Here is a 27,546-nt window from a genome sequence, read left to right as displayed (position 1 = left end):
CCTCAAAAACCTGTTCCACTAGGTTAGGGTTGAAATGTTTTGTCAGAACATGGCAGAGTGTTACCAGGAAACTTCATCAGGTGTTGTCTGGGCTGCACCTGCTTTCTGGAGACATGCCTTACTTCAGTCTGCTGTTTTCATCACCACCATATTAATTTCAGAAAAAATGTATTTATCCCAATGGAATAATGTCAACAGCCATTCTGTTCTTCCACTGCACAGCCCCCACAAAAACTCCCACAGACACTAGAAATAGTACTGGTATCTATTTTTAAATCATTTCTTTGCCAGCAGAATTCATTTCAGTGAAGGGTCAACAGGGTTTGGAGGTCACATTGAAACCAAACCATATAAGGGGTCCAATGTGATGAGAAATCTTAGCATTCAGTGACAGCCCTCTCTGAGCTCTTTCTCCAGATGTCCTGACTGTCAATGTCCCACTGAAGCTCTCCTAAATCTGTTCATGGCAGCAGAAACTCCCATAACAATGCAGTAGCATTTGTTATCCATGTTATCCATCATACCCTGGCCTAACTCTTATTCCAGTATTTTTATTTGGTGTAAATCCTTTTTACTGTTTCTTGCAGAAACAGAATCTGTCTCCTGCCTATCTTGTCTACCACAGTTTTGACAGCTGTGTTCCCATTTAAGTCAGATGACTATTTTGTCATGGACAGAGGCAATGTGGGTGGGACATCAGATGCTCAGAACTGTCTCATGTCATTGCCCACCACTGGTTATGCACCAAAGGACGGTCAAGGCAGGCTGCAACCTTCCTAGTGCAGTGAAAAGCTGACCTGATGTCTCCTGGAGGTATTCGCTGCCATGAACAAGTGTTATTTACCTTCTAATCTCTGCTCTGCACCTTGGAAAGGGCAACTATATATTACTGTACGTCCACAGTAAATCAAATTCTAGCCTTTGTATGATTGTACTACATACAACAAAATGCGATCCCACCCATATGAAACCTCTGAATGTTCTTGGAATATAAATGAATTATGATAAGAATAACAAATTATAACAAAAGCTCTTTTTCAAGGGCTTATCTGATTGCAAAAACACAGAAAAACTAAGTTAAAGATTTCTACCAGTAATAAAATATTATATTTCAAACATGAGATAAAAATCTACTATCAGATACTAGAACAATGTATGAACTGGGCTCTTCTACAACTGCTTGCCACTCTCAATTTGCTTATTCCTGACATGTTTACAGGATTTATGAAAAGCTCTGTGCTGTTTCAGATGGTAGGGCTCACCCTTTCTTTCTCTCACTCTCCCTACATGCATATGCCTGATGGCATCCCCCCCCACCCTGACAGGCACAGGGATGGAATTTGGGAAAAAGCAGAAGTTTTGAATTACACAGATTATTGTGCAAAGCACAGGAAATTAAAACCAATTAATTCCTTGTAAATACAAATGGAGCCAGACTTTCTTTTGATTTATGCTGACTTTTTACCTTCCCCCAATGGCTCATTTCCCTATTTTGCCATGGAATCCTGCACAGTTGAGAGTAAAATTCACGGCTACTACACTGTAATACAATATGAAAGACAAATGTTTGGTGACTGCTGATAAAAGAGAAAAGGCCCCATGGTGCATTCTTTTAGCCAACTTATTAGGAGTCTTATAAAACAGTGTATCTGTTCAGAGAGAGGAAGTTAATGACTGCTCAGGTTCAAGATTGTGTAAGCAAAGTAGTCTGAGAGATGAACTGACTTATAATGTGCTCTCAAAGCTGCAGTTACTCCCCAGATAATCCAGGTAGGAGGAGAAAAGAGAGAGGAGAGCAAGAAAGACTTTTTTTTTTCCCTCTCCCTTTCCTTCCACTGTAATGAAAATCAATGAATATTCTATTGGAGCTGAAAGAGCTTCTTGAAAGGCTAACAAGATAGAAGAGAATAGCACAGGTTCCAGCTAAAAATATTCAAAATGCTAAATAAAAAATGTTAGTAGAAGAAACCATAAGAAAAACAAGCCAGCCCTCAGCTCCCAGAACATTAAGATTCACCTAACACTGGTGAAGTCCAGCAGCAAGGCAAAACTATCAAGCATCCTTCAAAATTAAGGGCTTGGAAATTAACACATCAAATTCATTGGGAATCTGCACCAAAATGTCTAAGATCTCTGGAAATTAACACATCAAATTCATTGGGAATCTGCACCAAAATGTCTAAGATCTCTGGGTGCTCCAGCCCATGCTGTCACTGCCATACACAAGCCAGTGCCTTATCCCAGGAGATGCAGTATTTCCCCTGGGGTGGGCTTTCTCCCACAGCCATTCAGGGAAACTCACCCTGCAAAATAAAAGGGGCTGCAAGTTGTAAGAAGAAATTCTTCTGAGAGGCAGAAGCAAGGGTAAATGGGGCTGCCAGCCTAACCACTTAAGGCCAAGATTTAGCTTGCCCTGCTGATTTGCAGGGGTTCACTGTGTTCTACCCTGGGTAATGTGACCAAACTCCTAGCTCATCACTTTACCTGGGATCCCTTTATACTTTCACTGAGACCTACCACTTAGGATCAAAGGATAATTCAGGATAGAGGGGATCTCAGGAGGTCTCCCAGACCTTTGAGCATTTTAAAGAACTGAGTCTAACTGAAGATCCATCTACCTTAGTACTATAACTCTTGCTGGAGCAAATAGCAAATGCTTAGAAGAGAAACTAAGAAAAACACAAGTTAAGAGGGCACTTTTTCCCTATTTTGGTTTGACAGTTTCAGGAGAGATGCTGAGATGTTGTTATGCCACATCCCAGTGTTTTCACTGGACCTTAATTCTTCCTGTTTAGAGAAGTTCTGCTGGCCTCAGACTTTCCCCCCTTTTTGATAGACATCATCCTGACATGCTGGAACCACAGGACATCAGATGTGAAGAATGGATGTATTACACAAGTCAGTTTGAGTGTACAGCTAGCACTAAGCAAGAAATAGAACAACTGAGCCTAACAAAACACTGCATAAAGTAAACTGAAATTTTTTGAAAAGGAAAGAAAAGAAAAAAAGCAATTTCCACAGTTGTGGCCTGAGGGGTCTCTTCTCTTTTTGGCTCTTTTGTAAAACATTGATACCAGTCTTTAAAAACCATGAAACAAAGTTTATTGGTTCTATTCCAGATGACTTGTGAAGAAGAGAGACGTTTAATCATATCTGAAAGCTCCTTCAGGGCTCTCTATTTTATATAATATATGGTTTCTTATAAGGCAGATTGGTTATTTCAATAGCCTCGATATTTATGCCTAACTATAGCTTCGGCAGAACTTTTTGCACGAGTTTGCAGTATGAGCCCCTGGCCAAATTCCAGCTCCCATGTGGAATTTGTCAGATTGCAAGTGCAATGCAAACTTGCTCCCCTTTAACTTCTGTCCTTCTCAAAGTACCATCCATTTCATCCTCGCTTGAGAAAGCATCTTACTAACAGCTTGGTACTGTAGCAACAATCTACCAGATTTATTGCAAACACTGTTCATGTTCAGAAGGTAATCCAGAGCAAGTCCTCCCAAAGTGTCCCATCCCCATACTGCACCTGGTAAAATTTATAAGGGGTTCCTTGTGACTCTCAGCTGCTTGATAATCCTGACCTAACAAACAGAATAATAATTCCAGGTCACTGTGGTTATCAGTGCACTTTCACTCAAGTCTGCTGGATGGATAGATCACTGAAACTAACAGAATAAAAAGGGAAAATAATATCTTTCAGACACAATTTAATTGTAGGTCTCTGGCGGCTAATGCAGTAATAGGAATGTGTCTGTAGGCCAGACTCTGGTATTCTACTCAGAAACATTTTTTCTTGTCTTCAAATGGATTCAGTTCACCACTTCAGGAAAATTGATTTTTTTTTCTGGAGTGAAAAGTTACTAGAAATGTAGCAAGAAACAGCTTACTCTTCTATGGATAGATTGGATTCACGCCTCAAAGTATTTCTCTGCTAAATATAAAGGCCTCAAGGACTTACACATCATTAGATCAGTTAATCCATTCAGTGATCAAGTAAATATCCACCAAGACACATGTGATGAAAATAAATATTGGCATAGCTGAAATAAGAGAGAATTAGGAAGATTGTTCTGTTGTGAAGAAAGACAGTGTTACTTCTGAGAAATGGGAATAGGTTTCTTTATTCTTATGCAATTATGCTTTCAACCATTGATTGCAGATAGAAAGATAAGTGCTCACGAACACATTTGTCTACCTGAATAGAAATATCTCTTGATTAAACTCTTAGTCCATTAACTACTTCTATTAACAAACTTTCAGTTCATTACTTGAAAATGGAATTAGAATACCGAGGGATGGGCTCCCACAGGCCAGTACTGGGACATGAGAGGTACATTCACTTACTTAATTCACAAGCACTAGTGCCTGTTTACACATGCAAATGTGGGTCTCATTAAAACTGGCTCATTCCATTATGGCTGGTCTTTGAAATTTGACCATCAAGTTGCAGATGGACAGCCAAAGATCTTCTCAGTTGTGACTTAATTGCAGACATGTTTTCTCTTCCTCCTAGATGTGCCGTTTGGGTTGCAAACAGAGCCACAAGTCACAACCATCGTGGGGAATGACGTCCAGCTGACCTGCCGGGCCTCCAAGTACATCTACAATCACCTGGCCTGGCATTACCCCTCCTCAGGGGTGGCTCTCAGTGACTCAGTGATCAAGAAAACTGACAACTATTCCATTTCTTTGACACTGGTCATTACTAATGTCACAAAGGAACAGAGTGGCCTCTACAAGTGCAGAGCCCAGAACCAGCACAACAGCACCGACACACTAGAACAGCACACTCAGCTCCTTGTCAGAGGTAGGTCCTGCCAACGGAAAATGGCAGTGGGACATGCTGTCGTTCTGCTGCTGGAGCAGAAATGCTGTGCATCTGGCTGCTCCCTTTGAAGTCTTTCAAAGCAGAAGGTGCCCAGCATTTCTTAGGGACCATCCTAATATAGACTTTGTGCTCTGGTTTGAGGGTTTTTTTGCATTGCTGTATGCAGATTGACACCTAGCCATACATATTACTCATCCAGCCACTGCTAGTTTTGTATAAAATATTTGCCTTGCACATAAAGGTGATTTCAGCTGCATTTTATCTTCCTAACGCCATGCTGGGTGCAGATATAGTGTTGACTGAGGAGAAAAGGCACCACCCACCATGTTACTAACAGCACAACTCTTATCATTTGGGATTGTCACCCCAGATCTATATGACTTTGGTAGAAAACTCCGCCCACTTACAGCTGCTAGGATGATATAGATACCTAAATAGATTTGGACGCAGCAGGTGTAATCACAAAAGTGATTAAGTGCATAACATGGTCACGTGTATAATCAAGTGACATGTACCATTTATTCTGGATAAGTGGGATGCACTTTGTTGTAATAACAGTATTTTCTTACTTATACCCAATTCCCCAACTCTTTATTTTCATAAAAATAGCAACACTACAGATCCAGAAGCCTGGTTTCTTTGGCTATGCGAATATAAAGGGCAGGACAGTGGAAACTCACTGAAAATTAGTGAAGTCTCTTCTGCTTCACAGTGAAGAAAGTGAGTGATCAGCTCTAAGCCTTCTCAGAAGAAAAAGTGCTGCTGGAACGGGCAAATTTATTAGCCCATGAAGAAAAACCCAAAGCACAGAAATGGAGTAGAATTGCAATAAACAGCAGCAAGTTAGGGTGCAGAAGACAGAGTCCTTCAGAAGCCGAATTAGACAGTGATTTTCAGATTGGCTTCTCCACTTACATTCATTGCTAATGAGACACTGAAGGGACAGCTATGCTGCCATAAGCACTTGCCACTTTGGTAAAAAACAAGCCGTGAAGCGCTGGCCTCATCCTTGTTTAAGTCTCCTACCCCATGCAGGCAACCACACTCTCAGAGGCCCTTCCCCCTCCATGCAGGCACACACGCAAGAAGAAAATGCTCACCCACACCACAGCTGTGGCTAGCACAGCTCTGATACCTGAGTGGGAGGTGATTTATTTTAAGAAATGTCATGAGCACCTGCCTCTTCCTGAAGTGCGGAGGAAGGGAAAGAATCTCACCCTGGTATTACAGAGTGCTAGTGGTTTGGCTTGTCCCCACAGCCAGTACCAGAGCCACCTGTCAGCATCATCTGACATGGAGGCACTGGGCTTTCTCTGCACTCTACATTGAGGAAATTCACTTTTCTCTCCCCTGGCAGATACTTTTATCCATTTAGTCAAATTTCCACCTACACAGACACCTACACATTATGGCTATGGGAAAAACACAGCTAAACTGGGAATACATCCATGGGAGAACAGGAATCTTGATCACATTCTTCTGAAAATTACTGGGGTCTGTTATTGGCCTGGCATGGTCAGAGGCAATTCTTCTGGAGAACATGCATGGCAATGCCCCTCCAAACCAGCCCTCCTTTCCCTATACAAACAAGGTCTAACACCCACCAGCTACAGTCCTTATTGTGGGTTTCATTTATTTTTTATGCTGTGCTTGTGATTTTATTTGTTGCTTTCCTGTACCTTTTATAAATGAACATAAAGTGGAGATTAACATGTTTTGTAGTAAGTAGATAACTGCACTCATGATGGAGGACACAAAATCCTTAGAACTGTTTCCTCTTTGCTTCCTCCTTTCTTTTTTTGTATTCACTCTGCATTTTCTCTACCCACTCACTGTCCTCTGTTTTCTTTAGAGGATGAGAAACTCAGGGAGGTTCGAGTTGAAGCAGAATCTAAGCTTAGTCAGTTTGAAAATAAGCCAAAAAACCTCACCCGCTCCTCCCACAATCTTTTGGGGGATTTTTGCTACCACTCATCAACCAAATGTTTGCCATTTCCAGCCCAGAGAGGCCATGCAGGTGGCCAAAAGAGAGAAGATTGCAGAGCTGAGGGAGGTGCCTTCTGAAATCTTACTGTGTACTGTTTTCCTTTGTGACTGTAGCAAAGGCAGCACCGTACGTGATACAAAACCTCACAGATCTGGAGGTTAACATCAGTGGCAAGATCATTCTGGAGTGCAAAGTCAGTGGAACACCAGAACCTCAGATTACATGGAGGAAGAATGGCTACCCAATTTCAGCAGCATCAGGTGAGTGTACTTGCTTCCCGAGCATGCTGCAGTATTGTACGTAACACAGGATAATGGACTTGCAGGTTCACCACAAACGTAAGACATACAACTTCACAGCTACTGCAAGCATGGCTGAGTCAGGATGGTATACACGACCGCAGGAAACAAACACACAAATCCAAATACATCACACCACTGCAATAGTCTCCAGCTTGGACTCTGAGTTCAAAGCTGCCAACCGGTTGCAATGCAATGCCTTATGCAGCTTGCCTTCCACATGTGGCAGTGTTTGTGTCTGCAGAGTCAAGCAGATAGTCTGCATACATTAGCATAGCATTAGTAAATCGAGGAGTACAGAGTGCTGCTGTTCAATCTGTGTGAGACAAGAGTTTGTGTACAAAACTGAGACAGAGAGTGTACCTGCTTGTCAGGTGGGTCTGAAAACACACATCTGAACTGTCAGATATCCTTGGGGCCTGACCAGAATATATTGCAGCAAATTGTGGGCAGTCACCTAACAGTCAGGTCCAGGGCATGCCATGGCATATTACACATTCTTTCTTTATCTCCCACAACATAATAATGAGAATGTGGTCTCAGATCAACTGGTACAGGTACAGTGCTACCATGGGCAGGGAACATGAGCTCCCTTACCTGAGCCTGGAATTCCTTCTCTGCTCTCTGTTGTGAGATCTCCTATAAATCACGGAGAATCCCATGTCAGTAGCTAGTCCTGTGACTTTAATTTTGCATCTTGAACTAGGTAGGAAATCTAGGATCATCCATAATTCAGATCAGACTGTTCTGAGAGAAACTCTTTATAGCTACTGAAAATTTATAAATAATTCTAGAGGGACAAGCATGTAAATCATCCAACCAGTGGAAACATAAATAAACTATTTGGAAAAAACACCTCAGGGTAAATATTTCAGCACAGTGCATGGCAAGTTATGTGCAGTACTCTTGTTAACAACAGGATTCATAGGCAGAACACCCAGAAACTCAGAATGTCCTTCCCTTTTGCATTCAAAGCCTGACCTGTTTCCCTATTTCTGCCCCAAACATATCCTTAGTGAAACACATGAGCTCTCAGTTTTGTGCCACAAATCAGGAAAAATTAAATTTGGAAAATTAATCAGGAAAATTAAATGTAGAAAAGCCTCACATAGATCATATCTAGGCAACCTCCTTCCTGCTCCACCTCTAGTCCCCAGCTGCCTGTGAATCCAGGATTGCTCCACACAGTGATTTTTCCAGGGATGTGCATAACCTGATTTCCATGTTCCACATGTTGGAACTCCCATCACTTCCCACAGCCTCCAAGGCATCAGCTTTCTCCAATAATTTCACTGAGTTCTCTTTTTTCCCAGTGTATCTTATTGCTATCAGAAAACATATATTCACATCACTTCACTAACTTCCATAGAAGTTTTCGCAGGCTCTGTCTGCTCATAATAAATTAACAGCCACATTTGCTGTTGGTTAAATCATCCCCAAGCAATTTACACAAGTATTGAGGAGAAAAAAATGTCAGGGAAAGGTTGTTGTCAGACCACAATGAAGAGCATAGTATTAAAAACTGTCTCCTAACAACAGTGCATACCAGGCCTGCATGGATGGGAGCTGACTTTCAGTTCTCTGTCTCCTAAAAGCACTTGTAGGCAGGTAGGTTATTGTGATAAAATTAACCAAAATCCCTTACAACAGGAATTTCCATGGAGAATAATACCCTGGTCATTGAGCGAGTGAAAAAGGATGATGAAGGGCTCTATGAATGCAAAGCATCCAACGACATGGGCCAAGACAGCACATCAGCCTTCATTAAAATACAAGGTGAGGTCCAAGCCAAGGCGAAATGCATATATTGTGTTGGACTGAGGAGAACTATTGTTCAGTCACGGACTTTGGCTACATTTAAAATTGGGTTGTACATTTAATCTACAGGTTTTGAGGAGAAATCCAACATTGAAGTTATCATTTTGGTCTGCACTGGTCTAGCCGCTACCCTCTTCTGGCTTCTTCTGACCCTATTCATTCGGAAACTGAGAAAAGTAAGAGAGCTTCAATATTGCTCAGAGGGTCTGGGCCCAGTTTATGTGTGGTATCAGAGTTTAGGGCCCGAATGTTTGGGACAGATGGTACAAAAGTGTGCAAAATATTTCTATAAAATTTCAGTCCAAGATTTCTGCTGATAGTCCTTTGACTTCTTAAGAGATCACTTGCACTTGTGCACTTTTTCTATCCACTTCCATGGTACCATAAAATCAAACGCCTCCCTCTATGAATCAAACTGGCTTGCAAGATTAGGAAACAAAAAAAAAATCCTAAATCACCTAAAATGACGGCTTGATTTCAGCACTTGTCCAATACGATTTCTCTGAAACACAGGTATTAAAGGGGGCCCTGTTTTAAGAAAGATCCTAGGATGTTTGCTCTAGAAATAAGCTCAAACCACACAGATTATTTTGTCTCCAGGTCTGGCTATTCTTTCATCTCCTTTTTGTGACTCAAAAAAGTAAAGTGTCAGTAAAGTTCCAAGGAATTGAGGTCTGTTTTTCCTAAAGCAAACAGTAAACAAAAAGGCAACCACAGCTCTCTGCTCTGAAGCTCACCAAACTACAGTTCCAGTGCTGATCCCTAAATTTGCCCTGCTATTGAAAAAACAGTAATTATTGTTTTCCTCCTTGACCTCAGTTTAACAGAGTTGTGGACAACAGTGAATTTCCTATTACAGTTTACACCCATGCAAGTCTGCTCACAGGACCCACCAAATCACAGTTTCTCACTGAGCAGCATTAGAAGTAGCAGTTTTCACCAGCTTTAATTTTAAATTATAATAAGCAATAGCCATGAAGTGGATAACTTTGGAGAATCAAGCCTGCAAAACAAAACACTATGAAAATACCAAAATGCTCCATAGCGCACCAGGAAGTGCAGCTCGTGGAGTTCCCATAGAAAAGCACTGTTTTCCTTTAATAGGTATAGGTAGAAGACACATAGATTTTGTGTCCTCAGAGTGTTTACCAACATTAATCAGTGACTCTTCCCAACACCCATGAGTGGCAGGCATACATAAACATTTATTTCTCAGATATAAAAAAAAGAGAGGCAGGAAGCTGAAGTGATGTACTCATGGTTCAGAATAAATTTCAGAGCTAAGTCTGGAATTCAGGGAACTCCCCAGCCAGCACTCAGTCTTTAGACGACAGCTCTCTCCCATTGGAATTGCAGGGTAAATACTGTGAATAATTTCTCCACACCCTGTTTTCAGCCTGATGCCACAGATATTAAAACAGGATACCTGTCAATTATAATGGATCCAGAGGAAATGCCTCTTGACGAGCAGTGTGACCGTCTTCCCTATGACAGCAGTAAATGGGAGTTCCCAAGAGACAGACTGCGGCTGGGTGAGTGGTTTGGGTATTAATGCTGTAAAGAATGGTGATTTCTAATGCTCCTCAGTTTCAGTGGATGTGTTGTATAACCTAAGAAGCAGCCTGTCATTTAGTGCCAGTGTATTACCATGCTTGGGGAGAACTGGCAGCGAGTCACAGAATTCGGGATCATCCTTAATGGGCGGTGAAACAAAGGATTTGGTAAGCAAAGCAAAGATGTTATCTCTCTCAAAATAGCTACCACCTGTTTTTCTTTCTTGGAGAAATGAAGCCAAACTCTTTACAGGGAAGAAAAGTATCTCCAGGTATGGTCCCTGCCAAAAGTATGGTTTCACACCCATAGAAAAGGGAAAGAGAAGTCAATCTGAAAGGTGACAGTCTTTCACTGAATTTTATCTTGAAGAAAACTAGCAAATAATCAATTCCTTATCAATCATTTGAACTTAGCATTGAGTTGTAAAGAGCTATCATGAAAAAATTAACCAAATTTCATTCAACAGCTCAGCTCACTGGATGATGGAGTCAGAAAATTTAAAAGCAGGTTGTGTTTGCATAGAGAAACCGTAACATCTGTGTGCAATGATGAGTGTAGGGAATATATCTGTATTTGTGTATGCTCTTGGTGCTTTAACTGGAAGGCATGGAAGAAGGAGGAAGACAGACAAAAATAACAAAAAATGAGATGATGGTGGGACATGGGGTCAAACTAGCAGAACCAAAAAAGCCAGACAATAATGCCCAGTGCACTCTGATGCATTGTGGGTCAGAGCCCTCAGGGCACACTAGGTAATAGAGGCATGAAAACTCAAGGGAAAGGGAAAATAAAGAAAGACTATAATCTTAAACTCCGTTTAGTATAGCTTTTAAATTAAATAAATGTCAATAACTGAAGGGTTAAAAGGTTCTGACTGCCTGAGTGCCTTAGCTGGCTATCTCCATGACTGTGATTCATGAGACATCAGGGTTCCACAATTCTATGCTTAACCCAAACTCTGACTTTTCTGGGCTTCAGGACAACTATATGTAAAGTTTTTACCCTTAAGCCATATATATGTATTCAGCCTTGTCTTCAGCTGAATGCAGATTTATTTATTCTACTCTGTTCTATCACATACTGTATTGCATTAAAGTCATATGGATATAAATCATACCATTTATACCCATATACTGCAAATATGTGATACAGGCTTCTGTTGACTATCGGTCTACATCTACGTTGTGCCTGGGCACTGGAGTCTTGTATTTCTTGCATAGCTGAGAATGCATGTTTCCCTCTTATCTGATGCAGACTGTCGTAAGTCCCCTTTGGCTCATTCTTGACTCTTGCTTCTCTAGGTAAAACACTGGGTCATGGTGCTTTTGGGAAGGTGGTGGAGGCGTCTGCTTTTGGCATTGATAAATCTTCAACCTGCAAAACAGTTGCTGTAAAAATGCTTAAAGGTACATATCCTTCTGAGATTCTCACAAGACTCCTCAGGGAACCTGTGGGCAATGAGGTTTCCAGTTCTCAGCTCCAAACCAGTCCCAGTTCATTGTGTTCAGAAGGGAGTGGGTTTGTCATGTGGGAGCAATTAGTCATTATACAGTGGATGTTAACATGTAGGAAATGACAAGCGGGCTCCATGCTGTGCTGCTGATTAAGTCTTGTATTCCTAAAGGAGGGAAACAGCAGCTTCCAGGTCTGTGGGGTTAGGAGGGAAACAGATTACAGAATGTAATTACATTAGATATTCTGAAATTGGATCTAAGCCTTCGATCACAGCCTTTCCAGATGTAGAACAGTTCAAGGGGTTGAAAAAAAAGCAATGCCAAGGGAGTGAATTAGAGACAACTTGCTTGCAATTATTAAAATTAAGGAAAGCTTTTACCATTCAATGGTGGGGAAGGGGGGAACTTGGAGACTATTCTTTAATATTATATTTACATACAAAGCCTCTGCAGGCAGCTCATGAATAAATGCATCAGCCAGTACATTGGGTTGGAGGTTTTCAACTGTTCATTTAGGATATTTTCAAAGGTACAATCAATGCTCACTGGATGGCTTTTCATAGCCCACATTGCTCTGCATTGCTGCTGCATGACAGTATTAACCCCTGCAATGCCATGATTCAGGAACTTCTATCACGGTATTTGGCTTTTGTTGCTAGCTGCCTCTCCTGATGCTCTGCTACTTCTCATCTCTCTGAAGTTTCAAAGACATCAGTTTATCACCTCTCTGGACCTCCTCCAAATCTGGTCTCCCTTCTCTGCATTAGTAGATCTTCAGATCATCTTCTCTCCTGCTCTTTCTTCTGTTTCATGCCCATCTCCAGATCCCTGAAATATCCTAGAAGCCCCTGATCCAGACGCACTCCCTTCTCCATCCAAAACTTACTGCCCTGGATAGCTCTGGGTTTTCATTCACTTCCACACTGCGCTTCCCAACTGATCCTCATGTCAACTCTACCCTGCCTGCACATATTTAGCAAACTATTTGATGGTTTCTCCATCATTTTACACCTTCCTTCCCCAGTGGAGGTGGCAGCCTCCTGCCCTAACCTGTCCCTCCCCAACTAACAAGCCCATAATTCATCACTTGCCTGAATAAAGCAGATTCTCTAGTGTGAGTCAATCCATTCAGGGGGAAAAAAAAAAAAAAAAAAAAAAAAAAAGCTCTGGAAATGTCTGCGTTTCTGTAATTCTAGCATAATCTGTCATTTCCATGAAGCAGGCTGGTATCAGTTCTGGGTTGAAGGCTAAAATTCGATATGTAAGATTATCTGAAACACTTCTGGGGCTGCTCTGTTTAGATTTTGCCAGACATGTTCCAGCTCATGCCAGGGTAAATCAGGAGTAATATCGCCCATGTACACACCCATCTACAAACATTGTTGACTGAAGAAATCCTGGGCTTGGAATAGCTCCTCCTTTATGACACAATTTGGTGAAAGATTTGTTTATGGAGAATTCTATGAACAGATAAAGAGGTTACATTTGTCACACCAAATGATCTGTTATATAACTGTTTCTTCACATTTAAATCTTACGTGATGCAAAGGCAAAATGAGAGGAAACAGGGCATGGCCCCTTTTATTAAAATACATCACGAAAGTTCTGGAAAGGCAGAGGAAACAAGCCAACATCTGAACAACGTTCTGGTCTGAGAGTGCCTTCCTTAGCTTTGGCAGCAAAAGAGAATGAAACTACAGTATAACTGGCTAGCCAGAGCTTTATCAAGTGTCAAGTTCATGGTTCACACACAGATATGGCCCCTTCTGCTTTGCTGGAAAATGTATTTCTTGGGTTGATAAGATCTCACGGGGCTGAGATTTAGTAATGCTGTACATTCTCCAGTACATTTTGGGACGCAGCTTAAAGATGTGTTGGATTTCTCCATAACCTGCAGTGGAGAGTCACTCAGTACTGTGGAAAAATATATTCTGAGGTATTGTAAAGAATTACTCCTAAAGTGCACATCACCATTATAGATGGAGGAATATGCTCTTCTGTGTGCTATGATTGCTTGGAGTGGTTGGTTGTTCCTTTGCTAAGCTTGTAAAATTCAATCCTTGCAAAGGCTCTCTGGTATCTGATTTGGGGGGAGGGTTCTCCTACGGGACAGTTACCTTCCATAACCCATGCTAGAGAAAGGAAGAGTCACCCAAAAGATAAAGTGTTATTCCACTTCATAAAGGTCAACAGACAATGAAACGGATGAATTATTATCTGTTTAAGAGTCTGAAAAGCAAAGATACTGCAAGTAACCTGGGTGGTTTTTGTTTCCAAGTATAAACAGGATCTTGCTGTGTCCTGTTAAAAATATCCTGTTGTGTAAAGATGATATTTTTCCTGTTTATCTTAAGCAGAATGTGCAACTACTAATGAATGTAAGGCTTTAATGTCTGAGCTGAAGATCCTCATCCATATAGGACATCATCTGAATGTAGTCAACCTGCTGGGAGCCTGCACCAAAGCTGGAGGTGAGAATTCCTCAGTAAATAAGGAGCAAAGAAGAAACACTTTTCAGATACAGTGGTGTTTGAATGTATCTGTGGTGGAGTCCAAGTCTCATGCACACACAGTTAATGCAAGCAAAAACATTTCTACCTCTATTCATAGGAGAGCTTCTGCTACTGCAGAATATGGCCACATCTCATCAATGGTTTCTGAACATCTTCTCCCAGCCAGTGGTGTCACTTGCCTATTTTCTTTTTCTCTGTCCTTTGTAAGCTTGATTACAAAAGGGAATATGGATGGAAGGGAGGCAGGATCCTTAATTGCAATTAGGTGCCAAACTCCTCCACACAGGCACTACTGATCCACAAAGGTTCTTCTCCCTCTTCTTCCCTGCCTTATCAGGAGGATGCACCAGGCTGATCACTTAGCTACTTGAGGCCTCCTCCTTTCCCAAGCACTTCACTCTTGCCAGGCAAATGCAGGCATGTTTTGTGTAGTATACAGGAAGCCTGAGGCAGTCCAAAGCTGAATGGAGTGACAGCATGGACTTCCAAGGAGCTGAGCTGACACAACTGACTGTACATCATACAAAGAATCTGTTGCAAAGTGCAAACTTAAACAAAGGACCCCATAAATCTTAGACCTCTGTCACTAAAGCATCCCTTCCCATACCACCATACAAAGCATCCTTGTCTGTTTACTATACTGTGCTTTAACTTCAGGGTAACAACTCTCAGAGATGCCTCTTTACTGCTTACAATGAACCTTCAAACAATCCCCAAAGGATGGATTTAGGAGAGCTAAGGACAAAAAAAACCTGAGTGAAATAAATGAAGGGGAAAGAGCAAGAGAGATGGTGCACACATTTGTTGTCATCTGAGACTCTGAAGCTATCACTTTCCCAAAGAACATGTAGTTGTCCAGTCATGGGGGAAAAAAGAAAACTTTGGTGAGGTAGATTTGGTAGGATGCCAGGAAAGAAATCTTCCCTCTAGGAAGATACTCCCAGTTCCTCAAGGTGCAGTTAGCAATCAGCAATCACAGATACTGCTGTAATCTGAGAGCTGTGAACAGGGAACTTGCAGGAATTGTAGCACTACAGAACCCAAAAGCTTGTATGGGAAGATGGCCAGCTTTAGCTGGAGGATTTTAAGATTCAGATGCATAAGCAAGTAGCCTTTGCTTGGAACTGTGAGTACAGGAAAAGTAACATTATGAATGCTGGTGATTCTCCTTTCCTGTCAAGTCAATGAGGTGGCTTAACACAAACAGGTGCCTAAAACATGGCAGCATTACTAAGATGTCAATAGTTTTTAACCAAAGCACTAATTCAGCCCCCAAGTTCTAGTTGCACAGAAAGTTGGTTTCTCATTCTCCAGTCTGCTCCATCCTGGGTGAAGAAGAAACCCTCACTCTTCCCTGCTAGCTGCTTAGGAAAACCACTGACTACTCTGGGGAGCAATGGACAGAGCAGAGCGGTGCAGCATGGCCTTGCAGGGCACTGAGGCACTGGTTTGTTTACCTTTGAGCAATGCAGCTGCAGACTAAAGAAAAATAGCCTTGAGCTCTCAAGACAGACACTGGGATAAGAGTTACTATTAAAATGCCACTGCAGAATACAGTGCTTTCTCCTTCCTTGTTAGTTTTTATGTAACCATATAACGGTATTCCTGATAACCATATAATAATAATAATAATACCACCATCTAACGGTGTTTTAACACCTTGGCTGAGTGTCTGATATCAAGGAGTTCAAACTAACACATAGCATATGCTTTACAATGAGGAAGTAAAATATGGAGAGCCCATGCCTAGGAAGCATTTCAAAAACATGAATAAGTCACTAACTGGAGCCTTGAGGCTGTACTGGAATCTGCATTTCCTCAAATCATCCATGAGGGACATTCAACTTTAGGTTCTTCAGAACAACGTCCCCCAGAGATCTCTTGTGCACTGCCAGATCCCACCACTGCTGCCTTCCAGCCCAAGTGAGCAGTGTTGTGTGGCTCTGATTTTGGTCCAGTTGTGTTTTTGCAATCACTGGTGCAGCGTACTCAGGTGCTGAACATGTTGGAGCTGTAGTCAATAGGAACTGGAAGACCTGAACAGCCTGAAGGTGTGTATTCAATCTAGCAGTGCTACAGGACTTGTACAAATAAAGAGCCTGGCAGAAATATACAATGTTATTATCAGCAAGCTATTGGTTATTATTGCTAGGATTCATCAGCTCCCTTTTAATGAGACAATCTGCTTCCAAATGGTACTTGTCACCCAGTCTCAGACAGGATGCAGCAATCAGAATCTCTAAGGTTCACTCTTCTGTCTTCAACCCATCCATTCTCCCCGACAGCCCTGCTCTCAGCCTTTCCAGTCAGTATTTTACATGTTGGACTGGACCAAGGGGACAGACTGCAGTACAAGTCTGTGTGCACATTTCTGATATAGCCAGAGAGAAGCTGCCTCCTTCCTGAATGGCCAAGTGCAGCTCTCAGCACTTTTCCTTTGAAGTTCAAACTCCTAAGTCTGAACTACAGACCTAGAAAGAAAAAAGTTTCCGGACATGAAAGTCTGGTTGCTTAGGAGAGATAATAATACAAGTTTCTATGCATTCTAGTCCCATGATTTCACCTTATCTTACATTTGATGAACATTTGATGATCACAAAAAGCAGTGATTATGCTAAAGATAGAGAATGTAGCTTTTTCCTTTCCTAATAGCTCACACTGAAACATAAAAGCATTTTCAAGCAGATCTTAAAAATATTCGTAATTGTATAAAAGCTGCAATTGCACTGAACTGTACAGCAGTTTGCACAGAAATAAGAAAGGAAAAAAGTGATAGGACTTCCCAAGCTTTCAAAAACTTCAGACTAAATATTTTTGCAACTTTTAATTTAGATCTGTCTATGATCATGCATACTTTTATTGCCTCTAGTGGCATCAGCTCCACCCAAGACAAACAACTGTGAAGGCAGCAGAGGAAAATGAAGACTGCTCCATGCTATGGATCTATGTATAGCATAAAACTACCTTAATAGCATGTGGGATTGTATATTCTTATTTATCATTCTGAATTTTTCTTTGTTTATAAATAAGGAATAAATACCACCTGTTACCATCTAACGGGGAAAACTAAGATCAGTACTGTATTACCTTTTCTCCATATCTACTACTGATTGTGTGCTTCTGGAGTGGCACTTCTCTGTTTCCTAATTTCCTCATCTGTATAATTGGAATGACAGTATTTACTTATTCTGAAGAGGATTTGTGATGATAAGGTAGTATTAAGTGCTTTGTAGTGCTTCAAAACTCATTTGACTTTCACTGTCTTTTTAGGTCCTTTAATGGTCATAGTAGAATATTGCAAATATGGAAATCTGTCCAACTATCTAAGAGGAAAACGAGGAGATTTCATTGCCTACAAGGTAAAAAAATGACAGGCTTCTCATAGTCAACAAGGCAGAGAATTAACAACCACTGACCACAAGCTGGATTTTTTTCTGCATTGGCACTGAGACAGTCTGGTATTTATATAGGCATTTTATTTTCTCACCACATTTCAATTTGTATGAGCAAGAAAAGGAAACTTTTTCCCCTGTAGGATCTCACTCCCATCCTCTTCTTTTCTAGCACCTAAACAATTAGTTGCAAATACCCAAGCACTCTACTGCATTTGAGAGAGAGAGGCAATTACTTGCAAGATACTACCCAGTACAAGGGGGGAAACCAAGTAGTAGTGAAAAACTGGTATTAACTGAACTAGAAGGTGAACCCAACCAAAATACAAGCCCAGTTTGGGGATTTTTGTTTCTAGGTCCACCTCCGCCCCAGCTACTGAAAGCAGCTCACCCTTCCATCATCTGCTCATTCTCATCTTCTATGTTCTCCCTTCCCGTGTGTCAACCTAAAAGTCTGAGCTGTATGCAGCAAACTGAATCATGAACATGGTCTGCGTTAAAACTAACCAAATTATTTTGGTTTCCAAATGGTTGTCTGGATCCACACAAACATTTGTGCTAGCACAAATTGGGCTAGGAAATGGGGGAAGACACAGGAGGCTGGAAGTCAGTGATGGGGAGAGGATTGGACTACCTCCTCACTTGAACATACAGCATTGAAAGGGCTCTCTGATCTAAGCCCTGCCAGAAACTGGAGCCTCCCCAAGATTATTTTTCCAGGTGATTCTATTATTATTGTTGTTATTATTATTATAGCTATTGTGTACAGGCACAAAAGTACATAAGGTACTTTGTGTAAGAGAAGGAGATTTTCCTGGTATAGTCACTCAGAATTTCTTTTCTGACCACTGTTTTCATGAATTGCAGGGACAGGTTATGTCTCACTCCCCAGTATAGGGTGAGACGGATGCATTGCAATGCACATCATGCACATACCTTGAACTGTGATTTTTAGCATGGTTTCCTAAGAAAGCAAGAGGTACAGAATTACAATATCTCTCTGCTCATCTATCAGTCTCACCCATCCAGCTTCCAGCTAACTTTTATGGTGGAATATTGCTATCAGTAAAATGGAAGGTACTATATTAATAAATAGGAAACCAGGCTTCATTAGTTCTGCTCTTCAGGGAACATCATGTTCAAACATGTTTTGAGATCATCTTCAGAGGACACTTTCTCCATATGCCATTCTGTTACATATTTTGAATTCCCAGGCATTGCATCATCCAAAGCTAAAAATTAGTTTTATACCATTTCTAGTCCCAGGAGAACTCTGACCAAGCAGAGAAAAGTCTGGATGAGTCCAGCAGTGATTTGACCGAACTGATCAAGAGGCGCCTTGAGAGTGTAGCCAGCACAGGAAGCTCTGCCAGCTCAGGATTTATTGAAGATAAGAGTTACAGCGATTCAGAGGATGATGAAGAAGGTAAAAGAAACCTACCTAATCCCAGATCTTTTATTGTAAAGATTTCTGTCACTTTACTAGTGCCACACACACTATCACACACTTTACAAGCCCTTACTCAGTTTGACTTGTTCCTGAAGCTGCAAATTCCTTCTCTCGCCTGTGCCCTACCCCAACTTTCTCACAAAAAGAGATTTGCAATAATTTAAGCATATAAAAGCTGCTCCTGTTGTGTAAGAGGAGTAATAGCAATATTTTACCAGATTTGTGGGGCCAGTCTGTCCCCTGTTTCATCACTCGCTTAAATAGTTTCCCTCGCTTTTATCCCCAGATGTTATTTTCCCCATAGCTAAATGACATGATTAATGTTCGAGGGAACTTTTTTAATCATCTGATCTTCTGCCTGCCAGGCCAGTGGTTCCTAAGATGGAGTTGTAATCCTACTAGAGAACTCATGTAACAATACTCAGATACAGGGCTGGGGTCATCAGCATACAAGGGGCACCACTGCCAAAAAAGTTCGGAGCTGTTGCTCTAGTGTTTTGCCATGTCTGTGATCTCTCCTAGATGCTGAGGATCTGTACAAGCGGCCCCTGACTTTGGAGGATCTGATTTGCTATAGCTTCCAAGTGGCAAAAGGCATGGAGTTTCTCGCCTCCCGAAAAGTGAGCTCATTAAAATGTCAGGGCTGAACTTTTCACGGAATCATGAGTATCTGAAATCTAAATATACTTTTGAGCCTGAGTAATCTGCTATCTGCTCTTATATTAAAGTGTTGGAGATCACATTAGCTCTGGTGGTTAAGCAATAAGTAGCACTGAAGAAGTTGTAAAGGAATATCCATCATGTTCTTGGCTACAAGGACTGGCATCTGTAACATGAGAGTTTAGATAGAAGGAGTGAATACAGATTGTAAGACAATTCATGGAACTGTCTCATAAATAAAAGCAGAACAGGCTTCTCACAGAGAAAGATCCTTCTAGTTTGGTCAACAAAAGTACTACTGAAAAATGAAGAGGGAGTATCCAGCTATTTATTTAGCTTCTCAGCAACGTTGGAGACTATCAGCAGAGCTAGCAACTCTTTTGGATACAAAAAAAGTATGTCTGTAGCCTGTGGAACGCTTGCTTTTCAAGTAATTGAATGTAATACACATGCCAAAGTACGCACAAAACTGAGAGCTTGCACTTATCACACAGCTACCAGGGAGGCACACACAGAAATCAGGAGCATAGTTACCCCAGTCTCACACACACTCATGGGAAGCTGCAGCTGCTTTTTGACCTCTCTCAAATTTCCTGCAGAACGATTAACTGGAAAATGGCACTCCCTTCATCTCGTCATAACTGTGAAAGTTGTTTCACATAGAAAAATCAGAAAACTAACAGCAATACGTGGCTTGTTCCCCGAGTTGTTTTCTCTTTTGCATATGACAGTATATTTGTGGCAGATTCCCACACATATTTTCCTTCTCTAACCTGCTCACATAAAAAGTTCAGTTATGTTTCCATTTCCAAAGAAGGTCTCATGCTTTCAACTCTAGCAGGGGCTCGTTGTCCAGGCAGACCCTCTGATCTTGCTTGTCCTCATTCCTTCACAGTGCATTCATCGGGATTTGGCAGCAAGGAACATCCTTCTTTCAGAGAACAACGTGGTTAAGATCTGTGACTTTGGCCTAGCCAGGGATATTTATAAAGATCCTGACTATGTACGGAAAGGAGATGTAAGTGAAAGAAACTTGAAATGCTAATCTTGAGATTTTATTCCACTAGGGCTTGGGCAGATCAGTAAAACCAGTTCTGGCAACATGTTGTGTCTTCTGCATTCTTAGGCCAGACTTCCACTCAAATGGATGGCTCCAGAAGCTATTTTTGACAAAATTTACACAACGCAGAGTGACGTATGGTCTTTTGGAGTGCTGTTATGGGAAATATTTTCTCTAGGTAAGAATGGTTTAAAACCCTTTTTCCCCCTAATTTATGGCTCTATTGCTAAGAAAAGCTTTTAACAAAATGTGGTAACATGGTGTCATGTTTCTATTTCAGTTAGTACAAGTGCACAGTGTAGATCAGGTGTAAAATAAAGTCACTGGACTGAAGTCAGTAAGAACTCCACCTGGCAAAGTACATGAAAACAGTGAATATTGGGGAGGGGGGAGTGAAACCAAAACCCAAAACACTGGACCTAACATTTGTAATAACTGTAACCAACAGAGCACAGAGATAATACAACCGTCTGCTGCTCAGGAGTGAAATACTTCTTTGAGAGCAATGAAGAAGTTTTCCTGTCAAACCATATTTTCTGCTAAGCAGCCTGCTTCAGGAAACCACACAGCTCAAAGGTTGCAGAGGATTCCACTGCTGTTGACATAGTGGTCTCATGTTGCTAGTGACAGTCCATGGAACACAAGGGAGTTTGCCCACATGACATTTTATCCCAGCTTGATTATCTTCCCCACAAAATCTAAGTAAGATTTTCTAAGTAAGAAAAATGTATTGGCAGCAGCTGCCATCAGGTTGATACGAGAACCAGTGCTAGACTCTGCATAAGTCATTTTGGCAGCAAACAGGTAGAATGCATACTCTTCTGGCCATATCATTTGTAAGCCACAACATTTTTGAAAGAATAGTAATGGTGTTCTTTATGTACTATAGATTTCATCTTACAATGCTGTTAGAAATCTCAGCCTCACTGAGATCTGCTTACTGTCCAGCAGATAAAGCCCTGAAATTGAGACAAGCAGTCTTACAGACAGTTGGACTTTGCCACTCTCAAATTGTCCTTGCAGACTGGCAAGTTTTGTTTTCCCGAGGGAATTTAGGAATGTGAGCTCTGGGTTTTTAATCAGCATTCACAGACAAAAGGAAACAAGACCCATTGTCAACTTAAACTGCTGAATTTTAAAGCAAACTCTGTAATCTCCTACTACCTTTGGTTCATGGATCAGCTGAAATTAATGATTGGGCTCAAGATGCTAAATCAAGATCTGGATGCAAAGTCTGGAGCTGTTTCTATCCTAATCTTTTATTTAGGGCTGACTGCAAAGATTACATCCTGATTTCAGTCTGAGTCTTTCATTTGGACTTTTCTCTAGCTCATATCAGCACGCAAAACAGAAAGTTGACACTCAAATGGTTAAAACAAGTGGCAGTTACTGCTTTCTCCAGAGTTCAGTCCCATTTATTTAGAGTTTTGTTATTTTGGTGTAACACCTCCACGGCTCTGTAACAGCATCACCTGCTGCATGTGTTTTGAAATACAACAGAAAGACAAAGCTCCAGAAGCACCAGCAATGCCCCACTTCTAATAGATTATTCAAGAAGATGTATTAGCATTAGCATGCAGAGACACACTCAGAGGGGACAGTTTCTCCATTGGGTATCTCCAAGGAACCAAATGAACTGAATACTGATGAATGGCAAGGACCACTGTAGAAGGCAAACTGTTTATATCATTCACAAAGGTCCTGACAGAGTTTAAGAGATGTGAACTTTGCGTCATTGGGCTTTTAATACTGAAGACTAATAAAAATTAAAATATAGGCACTGAAATTCTAATTTTAACTATTTAAAAATAATTTATCTGGTTTCTTTTAATTTTAGATAGTCTCTTTTCTTAATGAAGGTGCTTACTTGGAACAATAGACTGTCCTCTTCTGAGTTCAGAGGAATCTACTAAATTACTCCAAGGGCTGCCATCCATAGAGCAGCCTCTGCCCTCGCTATGACGTCGATCACAAACTACTTTCTTCAATCCATGGCACAGATTCAAAAGCAGTCATTTTCTCTAAGAGGGTTTTTCATACAGATCATCCAGGCATGTCTGTGGTTTGGCACTACTCACATCTGCAGCTCACACGATAAATATTTAATTAAGGATTTGTGTCACTGATTGAACTCTCTTATATAAAAGTTTTACAGATCATTGAAAGCCAGGGGATGGAAGTTATTTGTCGTTGCTACAGTGTATGTTTTGGCTCCCATTTACAACTGCTGCTTTTTACTGGGTCCCACAGACTTAGCACCCTCTAAAGAGGAAAAGATACTGATTAGCAAAATGCACAGTTTAGTTTGGACATGGGTCCTTTCAGGGTCAGAAGCTGAATGAAGCACGATAGGCTTCCCCCAGAAAGGCTGGCAGATTGGATTCATTTTCCACAGGGAAATCAGGACTTGAGAGGCTGTTAATTTTCATTTGGGGCTGAGTTTGCATTGAGCTTTGCATTATTTAAATGGGGTCAGCACACCTCACGTCAGGTAGCGCCAGCGGTGTTTAATACATCTTGAAATCACTTACATGGCACATTACAGAATGTTGGTGTGTCCTGGAATTTAAATGTGCACTGTTCAAAAAGCAATCAAAGATAATTATGTAAACAAGCAGTGCTTGGTAGTATAACATCAGCATCTTATTATCTTACTGAAATAAAACTAAGATCAAAAGAGTGCTACCATATCCAATGCATGCCCCATCTTTGAGCATTTTGGAAGAGATTTCCACTTAGGAAAATGTCATGTGTAGACCTTACACCATATGTTTCAGTCTACATTTTTTCAAGCTGTCTCAGCATCCCAAATCCAAGTTATTAGGCTTATCACATAGTCCAGATGAGGTACAAGGGTAAGTGGAGGTGGAAAAGGGAGAGTTCCTTGCTTTTATGATCTGAGCTGACTCCACCTGGTAGGAGGCCAGCACCAGTCAAAATATAAACTACCAAAAGATCTTGCAATCAAAAATTATTCTTCTTTGCCTTCCCTGTACTTGCTCTCACTAACATATTGCAGTTGATGTTGATATGATCAATGATGTAATCAAAGAAAGATAAATCCAATTGTGAGATCCATTGGAATTCTCCATCCCTCCTTACCCAATTCTACTGTGTCACCCTTAAGGTCTCAGTCCCAATTGACTAATCAGTCCCAAAAGACTAATTCTTATAACCTCTGATGTGCTCATGAGCCAGATCCAGCCAGTGATACTCAGCAAACTGAGGGGTTTCTTTTGCACATCAGAATGGTCAGTGTAAAACGGCCATTCATCAATGCATTCCATTCAGCTCCTCCTAATTGAAATCAGTTGGCCATGATGGCACAACAATTACATAATGCAGTCAGAAATGAATGAAAAAGACCATGCAGCCCCTCTCTTCTCTAATGAGGGGGTTGTTTTCAGTGTTGTCCCAGTACATTGACAATCTAGGGCTAACTAGATCAAGCGAGGCTTATGCTCACTTCTCTTGAGAGTCTGTGCCACTGTTAAGTGGACAGGGAATCAACTGGGAAAGTCACAGATGTTTTCACAAAACCTCAGTACTTTGTAAGGGTTTGTAAAGATAAGCCTGTACAGATGAAAAGACAAGCTAAAGAGAGTTCAGGAGATGTACATGGACAGCACTTTAGCAGCTTGGACAAGCTACTCAGTGCCCCCAGAGCCTGTTCCTATCCTTATCGTTTAGTCACAGTGTAACTGTGGGAAAGTGACACTATAGTTTATTCAGAGAGACCTTGTGAGTTGATAGAATCCTGTTTTGAGATCTTTGGCTAATGGGTGATGCCATGTGAGCTGAACATTTAATTAGCAGGTTATTATGATCATAATGACAGGCTAAAGACAGAATTAGGAAGGAAAATCAAGATATAAAGCAGAAATTATGCTACTGACTATTTCCAATCTACACAACTCCAGGAAACGCTCTTAACACTGTGATCTGATACTTGCACATCAAGGGAATTCAGATGGGCTGTGGCTAAGCATCCTTGAGCTTTGAATGTCATCGGAGCCTATTTGCTGTGTTGGGATGCCCTCTTAGGAAGCTGCCAGGATCTTTGCTCCCCAGTGCATAGTTTTGCAGATTGAGCAGTCAGATTCACAGAGTACAATAATTCTGGAAACAGCCAAATTTTGGCACTCTCTTCACAGCTTTTATCTAAAAGATTTCTACTGTGCTTGTTGTGCCCCCAAGTGCACAGCACATGATGGTGTTTCCAAAATGGAGGAAAAAAATGCAGGAAATAGGCAGGAATGTTATAGACAGTAAATCATACAGATTCCCCAAGGGCTGGATACAGATCCAGATTCCATTCAATCCACTATGTTAAGACATGATTAAATTTTTTCCAAATTCACCATCCAGCCTCTAGGATGCCAAAATGTGAAAGAGAAGAGTTGCACTGCATGTGAAGCCTTTGCTGAGAAGGAAGGCACGAAAGCCTACAGATCTTTTAGGTCTATCCACAGTAGGTTCAGTAACCTTTCAAACTTCACTGTAGACATCTCTTGAATTTTACCTATGAGGTCTGGATAACTCAGATGCCAGAGCACTTTCTCAAATTATATATTTGTTCCCCTTATTTATGGTGCATCATAAAGTGCAGTTGTCATACAACAAAGATCACAACCTCTGAAAAGCTCCTGTTCACTCGTTAGTTTAAAAGTGCATTCAGTGCATACATACATTTATTCTAGTCATTCCTCTGAAGATAACCATTTACACAGGTAAGTGAAATAAGTCTCACTCCTCCATTTTGATGACTGCTAGGCCAACTTTTTTGCAAGCTAATATAATACTACCAGACCCTTTACAGAAGTCTACCTCTCAAAAGCAATTACAGTTGCCATGAACCATCCTCCCAGATTTCACACTAACAATTGAGTGGCCCTGAAAATAAGCAGCATTGAACAGACGCTCAGAAAAGAAAACAAGACTAAAAATTTGGAATGTCATTTTTCAAGGAAATTTTACCTGTAGGACTGCATAATACATATACAATACTAAATGGTGAACCAGGAGAGGAGGACTACAATTCCACACCTGAGGTTGAACTGCAAGATTCTCACGGCCTTCTGCAGGAGACAGATGCCTACAGATTTCTCTGCACTTACTGAGGCCAGTGAGGCCAGAGATTCTAAATCAGTGAGTGATGAGCAGGACTTATTTATTTCATGGGTATTCACTTAGTGCAGGATATTGGCAGACTGACAGTTTGGAAAACAGTATGTAACAAATTGAATGAGCTGGAACTTTTCTACCACTGACCAAGAGGTCATTTAAAGTCTCAAACTAATAAAATTTACTTCTCTTCTGTCATATTTTACCTTGGAGTGGTCCTGGTTATATCACAAATGCGGAGGAGACAGCATGATTGAAATCTCTAAAGAGACAGAATGAGTCTGTAACAGCTTTCTAAAAAAACCACATCGATAGCAAGTGACTGCAACCCCTTCTTTGCTCTAGCTTCTTTTACTGTCAGACGCTAGGTAATCTTGAATGCTCAGCAGAAATCACCAATATGTGGTGGTGGGGGAAATATGAATTGTGCCATACTGGAGCCTCCTCCTTATTTCTCCCATCAGGTGCCTCACCATACCCTGGAGTGCAGATAGATGAGGACTTTTGCCGACGGCTCAAAGAAGGAACCCGGATGAGATCTCCAGAGTACTCTACTCCAGAAGTGTAAGAGGTCCTGGTTTTGTACTGAGAGCTGATACATGTCATTTATGTATTACAAAAGAGCTTGTATTTAAGTGTGGAGGAGGAAAGAGACCTCATCAGATGTTAGCTATATATTTTGTATTTTGTTTTCAGTAAATGTTGTAGTTGGGTGTCCTGATATCACAGATGAATGCTAAAGACAGACCAAGTCAGCTTGACCTTTGCCAACAAGGTTAACAGATCTCCCCATGTCAGTTGTAGTTCACGAATCTCAGTTCAGGAGACTACTGCATCTGCCTTGATTTCCAATTCTGTGACTAGAAACTAGGCATCCATAACCATGACTTATTTCAGCAATATCAGTGGGGCCTATCAGTCAAATGTTAAGTTAGGTGAAAATAAAAAGCTCAGTTGAGGCAGGAATATAGAAGGAAAAAGCATCCCACATGGAAACTAGAATAGAATTTCAGCACATGGAGATTTGAATCTGTCTTAATCCAAAACTATCTGAACAATGACCAAAACAAGCAGCAGCTGAATGGAACAGTTGGAAGCAAAGCTCCTATCCTTTTCCTTTCTTAACACCTGTGGTTTTTATCTAGCTACCAGACAATGCTGGATTGTTGGCATGGAGTACCCACAGAGAGGCCTACTTTCACTGAGCTTGTGGAGCGCTTAGGAGATCTTCTTCAAGCCAATGTGCAGCAGGTAGAGCAATACAAACATTTCTTCGACAAATGTAGATATCGGTGTTTATGTATGTGGATATGTGTATGCGTGTGCACAGATAAAGTCTGTGTTGAGCAGTAATATTAGATTTGACTTCATAACAGAGGTCACAAGGAAAATGGCTCCTGGGAT

General features: G+C 41.1%; 1 protein-coding gene across 1 annotated transcript in view; it reads left to right on the top strand.

Annotated features, from left to right (window-relative positions):
* Nucleotides 1-27,546, top strand: part of LOC141927937 (vascular endothelial growth factor receptor kdr-like) — a 142,123-nt gene that overhangs the window by 94,713 nt on the left and 19,864 nt on the right. Inside the window, exons 13-26 of the mRNA XM_074835385.1 lie at nt 4,517-4,810; nt 6,932-7,078; nt 8,768-8,893; nt 9,005-9,111; nt 10,332-10,467; nt 11,791-11,895; nt 14,301-14,414; nt 17,727-17,815; nt 19,109-19,274; nt 19,821-19,918; nt 20,854-20,976; nt 21,085-21,196; nt 26,607-26,706; nt 27,288-27,393. Of these exons, the coding sequence (XP_074691486.1) occupies nt 4,517-4,810; nt 6,932-7,078; nt 8,768-8,893; nt 9,005-9,111; nt 10,332-10,467; nt 11,791-11,895; nt 14,301-14,414; nt 17,727-17,815; nt 19,109-19,274; nt 19,821-19,918; nt 20,854-20,976; nt 21,085-21,196; nt 26,607-26,706; nt 27,288-27,393 (1,823 nt within the window). The remainder of the gene's footprint in view (nt 1-4,516; nt 4,811-6,931; nt 7,079-8,767; nt 8,894-9,004; nt 9,112-10,331; nt 10,468-11,790; nt 11,896-14,300; nt 14,415-17,726; nt 17,816-19,108; nt 19,275-19,820; nt 19,919-20,853; nt 20,977-21,084; nt 21,197-26,606; nt 26,707-27,287; nt 27,394-27,546) is intronic.

This window comes from Strix aluco, chromosome 10 (assembly GCF_031877795.1).
Source record: "Strix aluco isolate bStrAlu1 chromosome 10, bStrAlu1.hap1, whole genome shotgun sequence".
Taxonomy (NCBI): domain Eukaryota; kingdom Metazoa; phylum Chordata; class Aves; order Strigiformes; family Strigidae; genus Strix; species Strix aluco.
This window is presented reverse-complemented; position numbering and strand designations above follow the sequence as displayed.